The 20,942-nt window shown below is 42.5% G+C and overlaps 1 protein-coding gene across 1 annotated transcript; it reads right to left on the bottom strand.

Moving 5' to 3' along the window:
* Positions 1 to 2,441: 2,441 nt before the first annotated feature.
* Positions 2,442 to 20,465, bottom strand: LOC129652467 (pregnancy-associated glycoprotein 1-like). The gene is made up of 9 exons (XM_055581131.1): positions 20,413 to 20,465; positions 19,219 to 19,346; positions 10,375 to 10,397; positions 9,284 to 9,401; positions 9,067 to 9,185; positions 7,676 to 7,869; positions 4,859 to 4,999; positions 4,673 to 4,772; positions 2,442 to 2,555 (listed from the first exon to the last, which is right to left on the bottom strand). The coding sequence occupies exons 1-9, from the start codon at positions 20,463 to 20,465 to the stop codon at positions 2,442 to 2,444; spliced, it is 990 nt and encodes a 329-aa protein (XP_055437106.1).
* Between the last annotated feature and the right edge of the window lie 477 nt (positions 20,466 to 20,942).

Below are 20,942 nucleotides of genomic sequence, written 5' to 3'. Positions count from 1 at the left end.
GGATGGTATGGGGAGGGAGGAGGGAGGAGGGTTCAGGATGGGGAACACGTGTATACCTGTGGCGGATTCATGTTGATATATGGCAAAACCAATACAATATTGTAAAGTTAAAAAATTAAATTAAAAAAAAAAAAAAGAAAGGCCATTCCAAAGAATGTTCAACCTATCATGCAATTGCACCCATCTCACTTACTAACCAGGTAATGCTCAAAACCCTTCAAGTTAAGTTTCAATGCTACATGAACTGAGAACTTTGAGTTGTACAAACTGGTTTGAGGAACCAGAGATAAAATTTCAACATCCATTGGATCATAGAGAAAGCAAGGGAATCCCAGAAAACATTTCCATCTGCTTCACTGACTATGCTAAAGCCTTTCACTGTGTGGACCACAACAAACTGTGGAAAATTCTTAAGGAAATGGGAGTACCAGATCACCTTACCTGTCTCCTGAAAAGTCTGTATGTAGGTCAAAATGTGGCAGTTAGAATCAGACACAGAAAAACTGAAAGATTTAAAAGTGGGAAAGAAGCGTGACAATGTGTACATTGTCACTCTGGTTACTTAACTTCTATATAGGATACACCATTTGATATGCAGGACTGCATAAATCCCAAGCTGGAATGAAGATTGCTGGGAGAAATATCAACATTCACAGATCTGAAGATGACACTACCCTAGTGACAGAAAGCAAAGAACTAAAGAGCCTCTTCATGAGGAGAGGAGATGCAAAAACTGGTTAAAACTCAACAATCAAAAAAACTATTCACAAAAATATACTCAACATTCAGGGCATCTGGTCCCACCACATCATGGCATATAGATGAGGGAAAAGTGGAAACAGTGGAAGATTTTATTTTCTTGGGCTCCTAAACAACTGTGGACCTTGACTGCAGCCACAAAATTAAAACACACTTGCTTCTTTGAAGGAAGAAAGGCTATGAAAAACCTACACTGTGTATTAAAAAGCAGAGACTCACTTTGCTACAGAGGTCTGTAGTGTCAAAGCCATGATTTTCCAGTAATCATGTACAGATGTGTGATCTGGACCATAAGAAAGGGTGAATGCCAATGAATTGAGCTTTTGAACTGTGGTGCTTGATAAGATTCTTGAGAGTCCCTTATACAACAAGGAGATCAAACCAGTCAATCTGAAAAGAAATCAACCTGTGACCCCTGCTGGCTCAGCTGAGGCATCTACTAAGAGCCTCCAGGTGGAAAGAACAGATGCTTCCACTGAAAAAGTGCCTAACCATGGCAGTTCCAAGCAAATAGTTTATAGCTCCACCCCTGAAAGAAGCTCAGAAATGCTGAAGGCTCTGTGTACCCTGGGTCCCCCGATGCATGCATTGCATTCTCCCCAGCAGCACTGGAGGCAAGGAAGGGGCATTCTGGGCCCTGGAGGATCGGGATGGTTCTGGGATCCACTGGGGCCACCACTTACCAAGTAGGACTGGAAAGGACACAGCAGGCATATGTGGCAGAGAGCTGGTGACTGGGGTGTGGGAACAAGAGGGAACAAGCTCTGCCTGAAGTACCTCACCCAAAATCCCCTGGAGGACATGCCCAGTGATAAGAATATCTGAGATGGGACAAAGAGAGTCTATTTAATTATCCCTTATAATTCCTCTGAATGAGGAGGTGGTTGAGTTGGTGGGTCATCACAAGTTCTTCCATGGCCTAGACCATCTGCTAGTCGCTATCCTTGGGTCTGCCTCTCCCCAGCTTCAGTCATGTAGTTTTGGAGGAAATTGACAATCACATCCTGAGGGGTCAGGGCCAAAGACCATGTAAAGCCAGTCATAATACCAAATTTCCCTGTCAGGATGGCTGATCTAAGGCTGTACATGTGATCTGAGGTGGGTCATTCATAGAACACCCTTGAACTCTGATGTCTGCAATCTTCTTTCCTTACTAGGTGATGCCTTTGGGATTTAAAACCCTAGGTCAGGTAGCTTGAACTCCCTCACTAGGTGTAGAAGCCTTAAAGAAGAAAGTTGGCAGGCTAAGACCATCAAAGAAGAGTGAAGGGAAAGAGTGAGGGTGAGAGAGAATTGATGACTTCTGATTTCTTGGGTCCAGTCACTGAGATATTTGTATTTGCTCTGATTCTTGTATCCTGGATTCTCAGAATCATTTCAATGAGTCTCCCTTTTCCTTGAAGCCAGTTGGAATAGGGCTCCTCTCAATTTTGATTCAGACTTGGTTCTAGATCCTTCACTCCCTGACACAAACAGAGGCAACATTTATTTCAGCACCATTAAGAGTGAAATCCTTTATTCTTTGCTGAGAATAGGGTGTACAGACCACCAAATACAGTTCACCAGCATCCTGGGCAGGAGTGCCCAAAGTGTGCGTGAGTGTGTGTTAGGAACAGCCTTACTGATTCCTGAACCACTCCAAGAATTTGCACTGCCTGTGCCAGGCCAATCCTGTCATTTCCTCAATCATAAAATGAGAAGCACTGCCTCAGGAAGACGTCACCCAGGATCCAGGTCTCTGTAGATGGACTCAATTTGCTCTCTTTAAAGGCGGTATAACAGTGACCTCTAGAATCCTGGGGAAGTCAGAGACACACACCAGTCAGCATGAGACCTTGGTGACTCCCCCCAATATCCAGACCCAGCTCAATTCTTTGTTTTATTTCCCTCTTTTGGTAAGCATCAACGGGTTTTCTCAGCAGTAGGGTATATGAGAGTTTATCTAAAACCAAAGAGGGCCAAGACATGAGGTTGCCATGAGGAAGGGTGTGGGGGAGAGGAGGACTGGGAGTTGGGGAAACAGAGGAATGATAAACAACAAAGTCCTACTGTAGAGCGTAAGGAACTATATTCAATACTCAGTGATAAACCACATGAAAAAGAATAAGAAAAAATATAATTTTATGTGTATAACTGGGTCACATTGCTCTGCAGCAGAACTTAATGCAACACTGAAGGCAATGGCACCCCACTCCAGTACTCCTGCCTGGAAAATCCCATGGAGGGAGGAGCCTGGTAGGCTGCAGTCCATGCGGTTGCTAAGAGTCGGATACAACTGAGAGACTTCACTTTCACTTTTCACATTCTTTTTTTTTTTTTTAACTTTACAATATTGTATTAATTTTGCCAAATATCGAAATGAATCCGCCACAGGTATACCTGTGTTCCCCATCCTGAACCCTCCTCCCTCCCCATACCCTCACTTTTCACTTTCACTTTTTACTTTCATGCATTGGGGAAGGAAATGGCAACCCACTCCAGTGTTCTTGCCTGGAGAATCCCAGGAAGGGGGAGCCTGGTGGGCTGCCGTTATGGGTTCGCACAGAATCAACCCCTGTGTGACTTCGAACACAGCTGAAGCGACTTAGCAGCAGCAGCAGCAGCAGATTAGCCACACTTCAATATAATTATTTAGAAAAGAACAAGTGTGTCCATAGCTCTCCTCACTCCCTGTTTCTTTCCTTCTGACTCCTGCCCTTTGTTTTCTCTGCAGAGAATGCTGGTTCTCCTCCTGCATCCCCACAATCCATACTTTATTATCAAACTCTATTTTGTATTGGAGTATAGCTGATTAACAATATTCTGAGTTTCATGTGGATAGTAAAGGGGCTCAACCGTATGTATCCGGCTATCCTGGTCCCAAAGACACCCCTCCCATCCAGGCTGTCATATAACTGAGGGGAGTTCCCTGTGCTACAAAGAAACTCATTGTTGGTTATCCATCTTAAATAGAGCAGTGCCCACAACACGTTCTTGAAGACTTAACTCAGGAAATCTGAGAAGCCTCTTTCGTCCCACACTCACCCTCTTTGGCCACTCCAGGCATGGGTGGGTAAGGTACTCTGGTTCCCCAGCCCCACTGGTCAGTCCGTAGCCCTCATCACCCCTAGTAAGTCCCCAGTGCCCCAGTGCAGACCACCTTGAGATGCCATTTGCATGGAATCCAGTGCAGTTTTGCCTAGAACCAAGCAACCTTCCATATGGCTCAATGAGTTTGTGGTTTTAGAATTCCTAAAATTCCCTCTCTTCCTCAAAGCCTTGTTTGAGCCCATCAGCCTGCTCTGAACTCTCGCAGGGAGCTGACATGAAGCCTCCACCTTATGTGTGGGCTGAGCAGTCACTGTTTACCCTTTATTCACATTAGCATCCAACCTCCCCACAGAGGGGACAGGTATCCCAACTCACAAAGGAGGCACCTGGCCAGAGCAAGGGGAAGATGCAGCCGAGAACTAGGCTGACCATGTAATTTATCATTCAAACCAGGAAAGCTTTGAGAAGGGAAGGGAGACTGTGAACTTATGCTGGGACATCACACTGGGACTGTCCCCAGCCATTCTCCTTGTAACATGGCCTATTTCACGGACTGCTGTGCTGAATTTCATGTTCATGCACCTCTGAGTTCAGATTGAATTGAAGCTCTTTGAGGACTGAGGACCTTAGTATTCCCCTCTGCCTGACTCTCACCATACCATATGGTGTGATATCTCCACATTTATTTCAGGAAGATCAGTGTCCCACACAGCCCTTTACTTTCAAGTGATTGGTTTTGTGGGAGACACCAGCCCAGCCACAGGGCTCAGCAGCATCTGCAATGGTGTGACATGGCCTCCAGAGGGCACACTCCTCCCAGCAGTAGCCCAACGGTTCCTACAAACTCCAGTTTGAGAACCAACCCTCAATATTGTCCCCTCACCCTGAGGATGTAGGCTCGAACTGGCACTGGGTAGTTGATGCCATTGATGGTGAAGATAATAGAGGGAAGGGTATTGACCACAGAACAATAAACGTAGTGCAGTTAGAGAGAGAGGGTGAGAGATTGGCCCTGGAGTTCCTTTTGTGTTTGGAGACTGGAAGTAACCCTGGGGCATGACCCTTCACCTTGGAACCCCGTAGCCTGGCGCTGATGAGCTTCTGTATGTTATTGACCAGTCTTCCTGGGGCTTCAATATGTGATGTCCCAGTGTCCACAAGGGCCTCACAGCCATCAGAAAAAGCAATAACCTTTCTTTTCATGGAGATAGTGAGAGACAATGGAAGAAAGAGAGCATCAGGTCACTCAGATTCTCCCCAGAATTGCCCCCTTCCCGACAGTCTCCTAAACAGCCCTTCATCTCTTGCCCTCTTTTCCTTTGCTCTCAACACAGCACCTTTCTTGACATTCTCGAATGCAGTACTTGAATGCACCAGGATATTTTGTACCTTGACACAAGCTGGTCTTCCTTCCTAGAAGACTCCACTGCACTTTGACTAGCAAATTTCTTCTCATCTTCCAGATTCCACCTTAATTGTATTGTTTTCGGGAAGCCTTTGCCCTGGTGTTTATCAGTCTCCTGTCTTGGTCTCTCTCTGTAGACCCTTCCTCGTGTCTGCTGCTGTTGCTGCTGCTGACTCACTTCAGTCGTGTCTGACTCTCGTAGAATTCATAAAGGGCAGCCCACCAGGCTCCGCCATCACTGGGATTTTCCAGGCAAGAGTACTATAGTGGGTTGCCATTGCCTTCTCCTCCTCATGTCTAGCATGTACCAAAGTCACAATTCACTATGTGGGCGAGTCACTTCATGTACATCTGCCTTCTTAAATGTGAGGGTGAGTTTTAATCTCCTTGCATCCCTAAAGTGCCTGGCACACAGTGAATGCTCAATGCTTGTCTGTTCAATGAGTGAACAAAGACTGAGAAATCAATAAGAAACCTCCAGAGAGCTGTATCTGGTGGGGAACAAACAACGGGTTGCACACAGAGTGTGCAGGAGAGAGGGGCTCCTCTGGGAGAGGGTGTCTCCCAGCACTGCTCCTACAACCAGCTCAGACCCTGAGACCCTGGCCAGGAAATACATGACTAGCCCACAGAAACACCAAAGGACAGGTCAGCTTTTGTCTGAGGGTATCACACAGAATCCTATCAATTATGCCTCTTGTCCTCAGGTCACTCCTGTATCCCACCTTCCTGATTCTCTGTTATAGACCCTGCCCCACTGTGTGCCCAAGAACATGGAATGTCTTTTTTATTAGTTGTTTTCACGTCTTAAGACTGCAGCCAACCTCTCTCCACTGCTGGGTAGTTGCTCCCTAAGAAGACAAGTTTTCCCCATTTTCTCACTGTCCCTGTTTTTAAAATGACATTTATCTGTACTGAGAACTTCCTATTTCCTAGGTAGCCCTGGACAGTTGGTCATCTTATCATAACTCTGTTCAGGCTGGAGAAATTCTCCCTGATCCTCTGTTCTCCGCATTATAGAGTCCTCTAACCATGCTCCACGCCTCACAGGGCAGCGGGTGCAGCCCTCTCCCAGCTGCACAGACCTCTTGGACCCTTTTAGAACCATGGTCAGAGCCTTTCTCAGAAGGCCTGGGTATTATGAGCCCATGGGTTGTTTGTGTATTTATGTGCTTGTGTGTTTGTTTGTATGTGTGTTTGTATGTGTCTCTGTGAGTGCTTGTGTGTCTCTGACTAGCTATGCATGTTCTTATGTGTCTCTGTGAAGGTTTATATGTGTCTGCTTGTGTGTTTCCATGTGTCTGTGTGTCTGTCTGTGTCGTTGTGGGTGGTGTATATGTCTGTGTGATTGTATGTTTAAGATGTATTTGTGTGTGTCTGCCTGTGTCCATGTACAGTAGTGGGAACACCACTTAGGCTGACCCTCAGAGGGTGAGGCTCACTGGTCCGTGTGTACACTCCAGTCACCTGCTTCAATCAATGGTACCCAATTGAGCTCTCCCTTGTAGTAGCAGTGGTCCACCCCACCAAACCACCACATTGCCCTCCCGCTTGTCTCTGTAGAGAAGAGAGGCTGGGATCCTTGGAGGACAGTAACAACAGCACCGTCTGAGAGCTGTGCTGGTCCACCCATCAAGGCCCTACCTAATAAGGTCCCCATGTACAAATGCAGAAATAGTGTCTAGGAGAGATTGAGATCCAGACTGAGGTCTGTTACTGGCCAATGAGTGGCACAGAGGAGGTTAGAAGTTAAATCACTTGTCTGGGCTCCACCCACTATGTCTTCTGAAGATGCCCTGGATCTCCTGTGACCTGAGTGCTCAGACACCCTCAGAGGACAGGGTGCTGAAGTATTTTGGCTTTCCCCTTGTCCATCTTGTCATTTTTCAGGAAAATCAAGGCCTGGGAGTTCTAAGGGTGTGGGTTCAGGTCACCCAGAGTTGGCTCTGCTGGCCTGTGAGCTCTACTGTCCAGAGGGTCTCACACTCAGAAGGGACCCCAACTCTGCTCTCCCTGTCTTAAAATGCCTAATATTTCTTGAACAAGGGGTCCCACACTTTTGTGTCCCACACTTTCATTTCTCACTGGCTCCACAAATTGTGCAGCTGGTCCTGGGCTCCCAGTGAAATGCTAATGAGGAGGGAAAGATATCCACCATCCTTCTCTTTCCTTCCTTATCAAATTCATAAGCAAATCCTAATGCCTTTTCCTTCAACTTGTTTCCTGTTGCCTTCAATTAGCCTTCCTCCTCACACACCCCCAGAGACCAATTTACTGATCTTGAGCCCAGGAGTAGGATTGTGTTCCAATAATTTTATTTATAAAAGCCAGTAGTGATGCCAGGTAGGGCCCGGGGGCCATAGTTATCCTGGGTTAGATTATATCTCAGGATACTTCTTTAGCAAGTGTTCTATAATTTTCATGCAACTGAAAGCAACTTACAGCTAATTTGGAGAAAGTGATTGTCCATCTCAGACTTACTTGCTCAAGTAGAAGGCAAAAACAGGCTCAGAAATGGCACCCTGATTCTTCAGCTTGTCAAAGATGGGGATGGCTCTAGAGAAGGATATGTTGGGGTAGTTCAAGCCAAAGACGCCATCATAAGTTCTGCCTTCAAGCCTGTATTCCACCATGCTTAGACCGAACGGCTGGTCAGGACTTTCAAGGTCCCCAATCTGTGGGAGAGAACAGTGATCCCACTTACAGATATGTGAAGTGGGGCTAGGACTGGCCTGGGATGCATTGCCATTAGATCCTCAGAGAAGAATTGAGGCTGGGCTCTATCTGTGGTGACCCACAGATTGTTAGACAAAGCTGGGAGGGGAATCTGGGTTCCACTTGAGAGAGGCTGTGAATTTTAAAACATCTGACCCTCTGAAAACCACCACCTGAGTGAGTCAAATTGGCCTTGTGGCTTCTGTACAGGTGGGGCAGCCAAGAGTCAGGCCAGGTCCCATTGGTGCCACCTTATGGACAAAATGAATGAGAGCAAGATAACCTTCTCTTTTGCATCACTGTGACCTAATGACAGGAATGGACTGCATTCTCTGTAATGTACTGTGCATTCTGCATCTGTCCAGGAAGACAGAAGCTTAAAACACAATCTTGCTTCTGGGTTCTATGAAATTACTGCCTGAGGAATTCACTTTTGGGGATACGTGTATATTTATGTGAATGTGTATGAGAGAGAAAGAGAGAGGGGGGAACTACTCAGGCATTTTGGGGGAGGCAGGTCATAGGTTTATTAGACTCTCAAGGGTCCTCTAGAGTGAGAACTCATTTATCAGGCCCCTTGACTTCTCAGGCCCCCAGTTTAGCACTCTGGATACCTGAAGCCCTTGACTGCCACCAGGGCCCTCAGATCAGTTTTATCCTGTCCCCAAACATCCAACAGCAACTTCAATCCTGAAAAGCCAGCCTAACTCCACATTTTACCACATGTGTGCCCTCAGCAAGTCCCTTGCGGTCTGTACTTCAGTTTCCTCATATGTCTCATGAGCTAATCAGAGTAACTGCTGTGTGGGGTTGTTGCTGGATTAAACCAGTTATCACCTGAAAGTGCCTGGAACAGTCTGTGAATATAAAAGTGGGTGCTTTTATCCCTTCTTCTCTCTCCCAGCAAAATGAACCTTGAACTGCTCATGGGCAGAGGAGCTGCAAGTCCACACCTCAAGCCACTCTCTGGGTCAGCTAATTTGTTTACTCCTGTGTCACCACAGGCACTGCCTCCCCAGAAATATATCCTATGGATATGATGGCCAATATATATGGGAATTAGGCTGGGAAGGGTCCTGCCAGATTATCCTGCATCTGTTTTGCAAGCCCTGGTCACTACATAGCCAGTCCTGACTCAGCATTTGTTACACTGTTACCCAAAGTGTGTCATAAGCAACAACTCCATTCATTCTCCCAGATCCATGATTGATGGTGAAGGTCTTATGGGTAGGCTGGAAGGTGGAAGACTGAAGATGTCTGAACCTAATGTGTGTAGCTGCAGAAACAAGAGATGAGTTTCATCAGGTGCCAAGGGTGGAAAACAGGGCAGCGGGGCAAGTGAAGGATGGTCCGGTAGCGGGTATCTGTACTCACAACACGCTGGACTGGTGCAAAAGATGGGGGGCACCCACAAGTCAGATGAGGCTGTGTCAAAGATAACCTGGAATTCCTGAGGGGGTGTTCCAATGGTGAGGTTACCCACGTAGACCAACTACAGGGAGAAGGAGGGAGTGGGTTAGTGCAGAACTGGCTACCCTCTATTCCCACACTGATGCCTCCCTCTGGGTGTCACATATCTCTTGAGATCACTTTCTAACCACTATGCACCTCATAGACTTTGGTCACAGACGTATTTGCATTTGATATATTTTTCCTGTGCTACATTGTATGTAGGATATTGACTCTATGACCAGGCGTTGAAGTGGTACCTCCTGCATGGGAAGCCCAGAGGCATAACCACTGGGCCTCAAGGACCGCTGGACACCCAAGGAGGTCCTGGTGCCTTCATTTGAGAAGCTCTGTAATCTCTTCAAACCCAGCCTTAGCAGCCCCTTCTCCAGGTGCTCCTTCTTGATCAACCCCAGCCACTCCCTCTAAACTCAGACCACATCTAATCAACACCACACAGGTGACCCTTTCATTTGACATGTATTTACCCTTTGCCTAGCTCTCAGGCTGGCATGGGCATTCTTGAAAACAAAATAAGCCCTTTGTCTAATCTGAAAACAGTGACCACAGTGATCGTTATGGCCATACATGGAATACAGATTCAGTAACTTTTTACTGCTGTCATTCTTGCATCTGTGGAAACTGAATTCCTCTGCCTGGGGATTCACAATTGCTTTGCAGTTGGTTCTACCTTTTGATCAGTGATGACTCACTCTTGATCTGTAGCTGAGTGGCTCATGTAGTTCAGAAGGAACAATCGCCATCAAACTAATGACACATGTTTGACAGAGAAATAAATATTTACCTGCCACCTGGTAATTGCCAGGCCCAGTCACCAAGACCAACAGTTGAGGATGAGAGTGCCTTCTCCTCTGGTTGGGGTCCCTGTTTTCCAGTATCTTTGCCTCCTGCAGGAAGCCCAACCCCAACATCCCACCTGGCACATCCAGATGAGCCCCATGCCTGGCTAGAGAACAAGGGGGCACTGTGGAGCACCATCCTCCTAAAATACTCACATCCATGATGTTTCTCAGCGAGTTAATAGTTAGTTTTGGGGAGGAGCCAAGATGGCGGAGGAGTAGGACGGGGAGAACACTTTCTCCCCCACAAATTCATCAAAAAAGCATTTAAACGTCGAGTAAATTCCACAAAACAACTTCTGAATGCCGGCAGAGGACATCAGGCACCCAGAAAAGCAACCCAACTCTTCAAAAGGAGGTAGGAAAAAATATAAAAGACAAAAAAAGAGACAAAAGAGGGAGGGACGGAGTTCCGTCCCGGGAAGGGAGTCTTAAAAAGAGAGAAGTTTCCAAACACCAGGAAACCTTCCCACTGCCAAATCTGTGCCGAGCTTTGGAAGCACAGAGGGCAACATAAAAGGGAGAAGAAAAAAAAATAAACAATTAAAATCGCAGATTGTGAGCCCTACGGTAACTCCCCCAGCAGAGAAGCAGTGCAGACCCCTGCACATGGCATTAGCAAGCGGGGGCTGGGCAGGGAAGCGCGGCGCGGGCTGTGTCCCTTAGAGTAAGAATCGGCCCGAATGTCCTGAGCGCTATCTGAGCGAAATAATTTGGGCTAGCAAACCAGACTGTGGGATATCTACCACGCGAAAAGCCAGCCCTAACCTAAGACACCGCCAGGCCCGCACACAGAACAAAGGACTGAACAGAGATAGCCGGTTGCAGACCTTCCCCCTCCGGTGACAGGCAGCCAGAGCCGTAAGGGGGCAACCGCAGCCCAAGAGAGACACTATCTATAAAACTGTAAGCAGGCTTCTTTGCTAACTAAAACTTCCTGGGGGTCTGGACGGTCAACATCTGCCTGAGAAGGTGCGTTGGTTTTACACCCAGATAACCGAGTGGCGGGGAGGCGATAAGTCGCAGCATTGGCGCCCGCCAAACACATCACCTGAGCTGCTCGGATCTGGGAAGAGCACAAAACGCAGGCCCAACCGAGTCTGCGCCTCTGAGGACTACCCGAGTGCCTGAACCTGAGCAGCTTGGACCTGGGAGCTCAGCCCAGGGCCGGCCTCTGATTGTTCCCGGCGGAACAACCTAGAGCCCAGGCAGTGTGGGCAAGGAGGCTACACGCGCCGTGAGCAGGGGCAGACCCAGTGTGGCTGAGGCACTGCGAGCGGACGCCAATGTTATCTGTTTGCAGCATCCCTCCCTCCCTCCCCACAGCGCGGCTGAACAAGTGACCCTAAATAAAATAAAAAAACAAATAGTGTCCTCCACCATCCCCTTTGTGTCAGGGCGGGAACCAGACACTGAAGAGACCAGCAAACAGAAGAAGCTATAACAGAGGGAAACGCCTTGGAAGCTACAGGCCATAGATTAAAACCCTGTGGTTACTACGGACTACATAGGAAGGGGCCTATAGATCTTGAGAAATATAAGTCAGACCAAGGAACTAGCCAAAAATGAACTGAACCCACAATACTCACAGCAAAACCAGAGAAAGACCTAGATATATTTTTACTATTTTTACGATCAATCTTTCTTTCTTTCTTTTCTTTTTTTTTTTAATTTAAAAAAAAAAATTTAAGTCCTCTATTGTCCTTTAATTTTCACTTTTATAACTATTACTTTGTAAAAAAAAAAAAAAAAGACCCTATTTTTTTTCTTCTTCAGCAAACTTCATATATATATTTTATAATTTTTTGACCATGTTTTGTTTTGTTTGTTTCTTTTTCTTCTTTTCTTTAACATTGTATTTTTTAAATTCCAAACTCTACTCTAGATTTTTAATTTTAGCCTTTTGGTATATGTTATCAATTTTGTACCTATAGTTTTTTTCATAATTTCTGTGACTTTTTTTTCCTCTGTTTCTTTCTCTTCTTCTTTTGTATAACATCGTATATCTGCAATTCCAAACTCTACTCAAGATTTTTAATATATGCTTTTTGGTATTTGATATCAATTTTGTACCTGTATTTTCTTTATAATTTTTGCGACATGGTTTTTGTTGGTTTGTTTGTTTTCTCTCTTTATTTTTCTTCTTTTTTTTAACATTGTATTTTTGAAATTCCAAACTCTAGATTTTTAACTTTTGCTTTTTGATATTAGTTATCAATTTTGTACCTGTAGTTTCTTTATAATTTTCGCGACCTTGTTAGTTTTTCTTTGTTCGTTTTTTCTCTTTCTTTTCCTTCTTCTTTTCTTTAACATCGTATTTTTGAAATTCCAAACTCTACTCTAGATTTTTAATTTTAGCCTTTTGGTATATGTTATCAATTTTGTACATATAGTTTTTTTTATAATTTCTGTGACTTTTTTTTTCTTTATATTTTCCCTCTGTTTCTTTCTCTTCTTCTTTTATATAACACTGTATATCTGCAATTCCAAACTCTATTCAAGATTTTTAATTTATGCTTTTTGGTATTTGATATCAATTTTGTACCTGTATTTTCTTTATAATTTTTGTGACATTGTTTGTTTTCTCTGTTTATTTTTCTTCTTCTTCTTCTTCTTTTTTTTTTTTAACATTGTATTTTTGAAATTCCAAACTCTACTCTAGATTTTTAATTTTTGCTTTTTGGTATTAGTTATCAATTTTGTACCTGTAGTTTCTTTATAATTTTCGCGACCTTGTTTGTTTTTCTTTGTTCATTTTTTCTCTCTTTCTTTTCCTTCTTTTCATTAACATCGCATTTTTGAAATTCCAAACTCTACTCTAGATTTTTAATTTTTGCTTTTATGTATTTGTTACCAATTCTGTACCTTTAAAAAACCCAATCCTCAGGATCCATTTTTCACTAGGGAACGAGATTACTGGCTTGACTGCTCTCTCTCCCTTTGGACTCTCCGTTTTCTCCACCAGGTCGCCTGTATCTCCTCCCTAACCCCTCTCTACTCTACCCAACTCTGTGAATTTCTGTGTATTCCAGATGGTGGAGAACACTTAGGGAACTGATTACTGGCTGGATCTGTCTCCCTCCTTTTCATTTCCCCCTTTTATCCTTCTGGCCACCTCTGTCTCCTGCCTCCTTCTTCTCTTCTCTGTATAACTCCCTGAACATCTCTGAGTGGTCCAGTTGTGGAGTGCACATAAGGAAGTGACTACTGGCTAGCCCACCCTCTCCACTATTGACTCCACCTCATCTCATTTGGGTCACCTCTAACTCCCTCCTCCCACTTCTCTTCTCCATGTAACGCTGTGAACCTCTCTGAGTGACCCTCACAGTAGAGAAACTTTTCATCTTTAACGTAGATGTTTTATCAACAGTGCTGTATAGAAGGAGAAGTTCTGAAACTACTGTAAAAATAAGACTGTTAACTGGAAGTAGGAGGCTTAAGTCCAAACCCTGACTCCAGGGAACTCCTGACTCCAAGGAACATTAATTGACAGGAGCTCATCAAACGCCTCCATACCGACACTGAAACCAAGCACCACACAAGGGCCAACAAGTTCCAGGGAAAGACATACCAAGCAAATTCTCCAGCAACAAAGGAACACAGCCCTGAGCTTCAAGATACAGGCTGCCCAAAGTCACCCCAAAACCATAGACATCTCATAACTCATTACTGGACATTTCATTACACTCCAGAGAGAAGAAATACAGCTCCATCCACCAGAACATCGACACAAGCTTCCCTAACCAGGAAACCTTGACAAGCTACCTGTACAAACCCACACACAGTGAGCAAACGCCACAATAAAGAGAACTCCACAAACTGCCAGAATACAGAAAGGACACCCCAAACTCAGCAATTTAAACAAGATGAAGAGACAGAGGAATAGCCAGCAGATAAAGGAACAGGATAAATGCCCACCAAACCAAACAAAAGAGGAAGAGATAGGGAATCTACCTGATAAAGAATTCCGAATAATGATAGTGAAATTGATCCAAAATCTTGAAATTAAAATGGAATCACAGATAAATAGCCTGGAGGCAAGGATTGAGAAGATGCAAGAAAGGTTTAACAAGGACTTAGAAGAAATAAAAAAGAGTCAATATATAATGAATAATGCAATAAGTGAAATTAAAAACACTCTGGAGGCAATAAATAGTAGAATAACAGAGGCAGAAGATAGGATTAGTGAATTAGAAGATAGAATGGTAGAAATAAATGAATCAGAGAGCATAAAAGAAAAAATGAATTAAAAGAAATGAGGACAATCTCAGAGACCTCCAGGACAATATTAAACGCTACAACATTCGAATCATAGGGGTCCCAGAAGAAGAAGACAAAAAGAAAGACCATGAGAAAATACTTGAGGAGATAATAGTTGAAAACTTCCCTAAAATGGGGAAGGAAATAATCACCCAAGTCCAAGAAATCCAGAGAGTCCCAAACAGGATAAACCCAAGGTGAAACACCCCAAGACACATATTAATCAAATTAACAAAGATCAAACACAAAGAACAAATATTAAAAGCAGCAAGGGAAAAACAACAAATAACACACAAGGGAATACCCATAAGGATAACAGCTGCTCTTTCAATAGAAACTCTTCAAGCCAGGAGGGAATGGCAAGACATACTTAAAGTGATGAAAGAAAATAACCTACAGCCCAGATTATTGTACCCAGCAAGGATCTCATTCCAGTATGAAGGAGAAATCAAAAGCTTTTCAGACAAGCAAAAGCTGAGAGAATTCTGCACCACCAAACCAGCTCTCCAATATTAAAGGATATTCTCTAGACAGGAAACACAAAAATGGTGTATAAATTCAAACCCAAAACAATAAAGTAAATGGAAACGGGATCATACTTATCAGTAATTACCTTAAACGTAAATGGGTTGAATGCTCCAACCAAAAGACAAAGACTGGCTGAATGGATACAAAAACAAGACCCCTACATATGTTGTCTACAAGAGACCCACCTCAAAACAGGGGACACATACAGACTGAAAGTGAAGGGCTGGAAAAAGATTTTCCATGCAAATAGAGACCAAAAGAAAGCAGGAGTAGCAATACTCATATCAGATAAAATAGACTTTAAAACAAAGACTGTGAAAAGAGACAAAGATGGTCGCTACATAATGATCAAAGGATCAATCCAAGAAGAAGATATAACAATTATAAATATATATGCACCCAACACGGGAGCACTGCAGTATGTAAGACAAATGCTACCAAGTATGAAAGGAGAAATTAACAATAACACAATAATAGTGGGAGACTTTAATACCCCACTCACACCTATGGATAGATCAACTAAACAGAAAATTAACAAGGAAACACAAACTTTAAATGATACAATAGACCAGTTAGACCTAATTGATATCTATAGGACATTTCATCCCAAAACAATGAATTTCACCTTTTTCTCAAGCGCACATGGAACCTTCTCCAGGATAGATCACATCCTGGGCCATAAAGCTAGCCTTGGTAAATTCAAAAAAATAGAAATCATTCCAAGCATCTTTTCTGACCACAATGCAGTAAGATTAGATCTCAATTACAAGAGAAAAACTATTAAAAATTCCAACATATGGAGGCTGAACAACACGCTGCTGAATAACCAACAAATCACAGAAGAAATCAAAAAAGAAATCAAAATTTGCATAGAAACGAATGAAAATGAAAACACAACAACCCAAAACCTGTGGGACACGGTAAAAGCAGTCCTAAGGGGAAAGTTCATAGCAATACAGGCACACCTCAAGAAACAAGAAAAAAGTCAAATAAATAACCTAACTCTACACCTAAAGCAACTAGAAAAGGAAGAAATGAAGAACCCCAGGGTTAGTAGAAGGAAAGAAATCTTAAAACTTAGAGCAGAAATAAATGCAAAAGAAACAAAAGAGATCATAGCAAAAATCAACAAAACCAAAAGCTGGTTTTTTGAAAGGATAAATAAAATTGACAAACCATTAGCCAGACTCATCAAGAAACAAAGGGAGAAAAATCAAATCAATAAAATTAGAAATGAAAATGGAGAGATCACAACAGACAACACAGAAATACAAATGATCATAAGAGACTACTATCAACAATTATATGCCAATAAAATGGACAACGTGGAAGAAAGGACAAATTCTTAGAAAAGTACAACTTTCCAAAACTCGACCAGGAAGATATAGAAAATCTTAACAGACCCATCACAAGCACGGAAATTGAAACTGTAATCAGAAATCTTCCAGCAAACAAAAGCCCAGGTCCAGATGGCTTCACAGCTGAATTCTACCAAAAATTTAGAGAAGAGTTAACACCTATCCTGCTCAACCTCTTCCAGAAAATTGCAGAGGATGGTAAACTTCCAAACTCATTCTATGAGGCCACCATCACCCTAATACCAAAACCTGACAAAGATCCCACAAAAAAAGAAAACTACAGGCCAATATCACTGATGAACATAGATGCAAAAATCCTTAACAAATTCTAGCAATCAGAATCCAACAACACATTAAAAAGATCATACACCAGGACCAAGTGGGCTTTATCCCAGGGATGCAAGGATTCTTCAATATCCGCAAATCAATCATTGTAATACACCACATTAACAAACTGAAAAATAAAAACCATATGATTATCTCAATAGATGTAGAGAAAGCCTTTGACAAAATTCAACATCCATTTATGATAAAAACTCTCCAGAAAGCAGGAATAGAAGGAACATACCTCAACATAATCAAAGCTATATATGACAAACCCACAGCAAACATTATCCTCAATGGTGAAAAATTGAAAGCATTTCCTCTAAAGTCAGGAACAAGACAAGGGTGCCCACTTTCACCATTACTATTCAACATAGTTTTGGAAGTTTTGGCCACAGCAATCAGAGCAGAAAAAGAAATAAAAGGAATCCAAATTGGAAAAGAAGAAGTAAAGCTCTCACTGTTTGCAGATGACATGATCCTCTACATAGAAAACCCTAAAGACTCCACCAGAAAATTACTAGAACTAATCAATGACTATAGTAAAGTTGCAGGATATAAAATCAACACACAGAAATCCCTTGCATTCCTATACACTAATAATGAGAAAACAGAAAGAGAAATTAAGGAAACAATTCCATTCACCATTGCAACGGAAAGAATAAAATACTTAGGAATATATCTACCTAAAGAAACTAAAGACCTATATATAGAAAACTATAAAACACTGGTGAAAGAAATCAAAGAGGACACTAACAGATGGAGAAATATACCATGTTCATGGATTGGAAGAATCAATATAGTGAAAATGAGTATGCTACCCAAAGCAATTTATAGATTCAATGCAATCCCTATCAAGCTACCAACAGCATTCTTCACAGAACTAGAACAAATAATTTCGCAATTTGTATGGAAATACAAAAAACCTCGAATAGCCAAAGCGATCTTGAGAAAGAAGAATGGAACTGGAGGAATCAACCTACCTGACTTCAGGCTCTACTACAAAGCCACAGTTATCAAGACAGTATGGTACTGACACAAAGACAGAAATATAGATCAATGGAACAAAATAGAAAGCCCAGAGATAAATCCACGCACATATGGACACCTTATCTTTAACAAAGGAGGCAAGAATATACAATGGATTAAAGACAATCTCTTTAACAAGTGGTGCTGGGAAATCTGGTCAACCACTTGTAAAAGAATGAAACTAGAACACTTTCTAACACCATACACAAAAATAAACTCAAAATGGATTAAAGATCTAAACATAAGACCAGAAACTATAAAACTCCTAGAGGAGAACATAGGCAAAACACTCTCTGACATACATCACAGCAGGATCCTCTATGACCCATCTCCCAGAATATTGGAAATAAAGGCAAAAATAAACAAATGGGACCTAATTAACCTTAAAAGCTTCTGCACATCAAAGGAAACTATTAGCAAGGTGAAAAGACAGCCTTCAGAATGGGAGAAGATAATAGCAAATGAAGCAACTGACAAACAACTAATCTCGAGAATATACAAGCAACTCCTACAGCTCAACTCCAGAAAAATCAATGACCCAATCAAAAAATGGGCCAAAGAACTAAATAGACATTTCTCCAAAGAAGACATACAGATGGTTAACAAACACATGAAAAGATGCTCAACATCACTCATTATCAGAGAAATGCAAATCAAAACCACTATGAAGTACCATTTCACACCAGTCAGAATGGCTGCGATCCAAAAGTCTACAAGTAATAAATGCTGGAGAGGGTATGGAGAAAAGGGAACCCTCTTACACTGTTGGTGGGAATGCAAACTAGTACAGCCACTATGGAGAACAGTGTGGAGATTCCTTAAAAAACTGGAAATAGAACTGCCTTATGACCCAGCAATCCCACTGCTGGGCATACACACTGAGGAAACCAGAAGGGAAAGAGACACGTGTACCCCAATGTTCATCGCAGCACTGTTTATAATAGCCAGGACATGGAAGCAACCTAGATGTCCATCAGCAGATGAATGGATAAGAAAGCAGTGGTACATATACACAATGGAGTATTACTCAGCCATTAAAAAGAATACATTTGAATCAGTCCTAATGAGGTAGATGAAACTGGAGCCTATTATACAGAGTGAAGTAAGCCAGAAAGAAAAACACCAATACAGTATACTAATGCATATATATGGAATTTAGAAAGATGGTAACAATAACCCTGTGTATGAGACAGCAAAAGAGACACTGATGTATAGAACAGTCTTATGGACTCTGTGAGAGAGGGAGAGGGTGGGAAGATTTGGGAGAATGGCATTGAAACCTGTAAAATATCATGTATGAAACGAGTTGCCAGTCCAGGTTCGATGCACGATACTGGATGCTTGGGGCTGGTTCACTGGGACGACCCAGAGGGATGGAATGGGGAGGGAGGAGGGAGGAGGGTTCAGGATGGGGAACACATGTATACCTGTGGTGGATTCATTTTGATATTTGGCAAAACTAATACAATTATGTAAAGTTTAAAAATAAAATAAAATAAAAAAATAGTTAGTTTTGAGCCACGAAAAGAAATCTGGGACCGTCTGTAAGGATGCTCCTTCAAGAAATCCTTCAGCATGTTTTTCCCACTGAGGGTTTTTCTCATGGTCTTCAGTCTTCTTAGAGGTATTCTTTCACTGAGCATTTGACAAAGAAAACAAAGAAGATGCTACAATTAGCTGTCAGTGTTAAGGTATAACTGTCATTGTAATGGCCCTGTGTACTTTCTAATAATTTTTATGAGGTACATTATTATCAGAATTTTATGCCTATACCATGGCAAAGACATAGATTTGAATACAGGTTCTTTTCTGCAATCTTGGATAAGCCATATGACCATGTGGTGTCTCAGTATCCCCTTCAGTAAAATGGTGGAATGTAACAATACAAACCCTCCAAATAGAATATCTTGGGGATAAGAGAAGTGATGGATATAACGTACCTGATAAATAGGAAGTCTCAACAATGACAGCCATTAACATTGCTGTTGCCATCCCACACTATCCTTCTCATAGAACCTCAAGGAAGGAGGTAGAAGGGGAATTCTTATTCTCTTTTACAAGGGAGCAATTTGAAATGCAAGAGGTTTCTGAGTTGGCTGTGGTCACACTGCTTGTCAGATATAAAACAGTGTATCATTCTCCAAGTTGTCAGAGAAGAGAGAGTTGAAAGAAGAATCCAAGATATAGGGAACAAGTAAGGGAAATCCAGAGGCTTGAGAAGGAAGGATGTGTCAAATGAAAAATTAAAAGAAACAACAGAAAGAGAAATACACTCCCAGTGACTTCCAAAGAGATGGAGAGATAAATGACAGTGATACAGAGATGCAGACATAGGCATATACACACTGAAGTAGACAGGGAAAAAAGAGGACATGTTGAATAAAATGTAGAAAAGTGCTATTCCACAGGACCACATCGACATCTGCATAGACTGTGCACTGAACAGTTGCAAGGAGTTGCATTTTCAATAGGTCGTGACATGATTGGACCCCAAGATTTGTGCAACCATGCAAAACTACACCAAGACCTTGGGATCCACAGTTCCTATAGCAAGCTACTTATCAGTAAGAGTTGAACATTAAGACTCTTAGGGAAATATTCCATTGCCTTCTAAACCTGATGGGTGGAAGAATAATCAGATGAAAAGAAAAGTCTGAGAAAAGAATATGATGCGACTTACAGTCCCCATACTTACTTGACTATGCACTCTGAGAAGGCCACCAGCCTGAGGAGTGCAAGCCACTTCATGCTTCTTTCCTGGCTTCAAGTACTCAGGGAAGTTTGGGTTCTTAGCATGTAGTGGTGACCAGGAGCCCCTAATTATATATGCTCTAAGCTACCCTAGTTTTCCCCTTTAGACCACTAAAAGATCTGGGGGGAAAAAAAGGTCTTGATAAAATCTTTACTTTCATCATTGGCCTTGGTGAGTGGACTTTGCAGCTTTTCAGAATACAGAGAATTGAACCATAATCTCTTCCCTGAAGCTTGGTTGGAAAGCCAAACTGACCTGCATGGACATCTGAGAAGATGGAGAATCTTGCCTACTTGGAGAAAAAATGGCTAAGAACATCATGAAAATGGATACTAGGGGCCATGCTCGACACACGTGGTTTCATGACATCTTCCTAACCACTTCATGAGATATTTATTGCTGTGTTCTTTGGAGAGGAGATTCCTAGGAGGATAAGTTGTCAAATGGCAAAGTGAAGACTTCAGGGACAGCCC

This window comes from Bubalus kerabau, chromosome 5, assembly GCF_029407905.1.
Source record: "Bubalus kerabau isolate K-KA32 ecotype Philippines breed swamp buffalo chromosome 5, PCC_UOA_SB_1v2, whole genome shotgun sequence".
Classification (NCBI taxonomy): Eukaryota; Metazoa; Chordata; class Mammalia; order Artiodactyla; family Bovidae; genus Bubalus; species Bubalus kerabau.
Note: the sequence above shows the minus strand (reverse complement) of the source record. Positions and strands in the feature narration are given on the sequence as shown.

Coding starts and splice junctions, on each gene's coding strand:
- LOC129652467 (XM_055581131.1), bottom strand. CDS start 20,465: ATGAAGTGGCTTGCACTCCTCAGGCTGGTGGCCTTCTCAGAGTGCATA. Junction 9,402..10,374: donor CGCTGAGAAACATCATGGAT/GTGAGTATTTTA, acceptor TTCTCCCTGTAG/TTGGTCTACGTGGGTAACCT. Junction 2,556..4,672: donor TTCGAGCCTACATCCTCAGG/GTGAGGGGACAA, acceptor TGACTTCCCCAG/GATTCTAGAGGTCACTGTTA.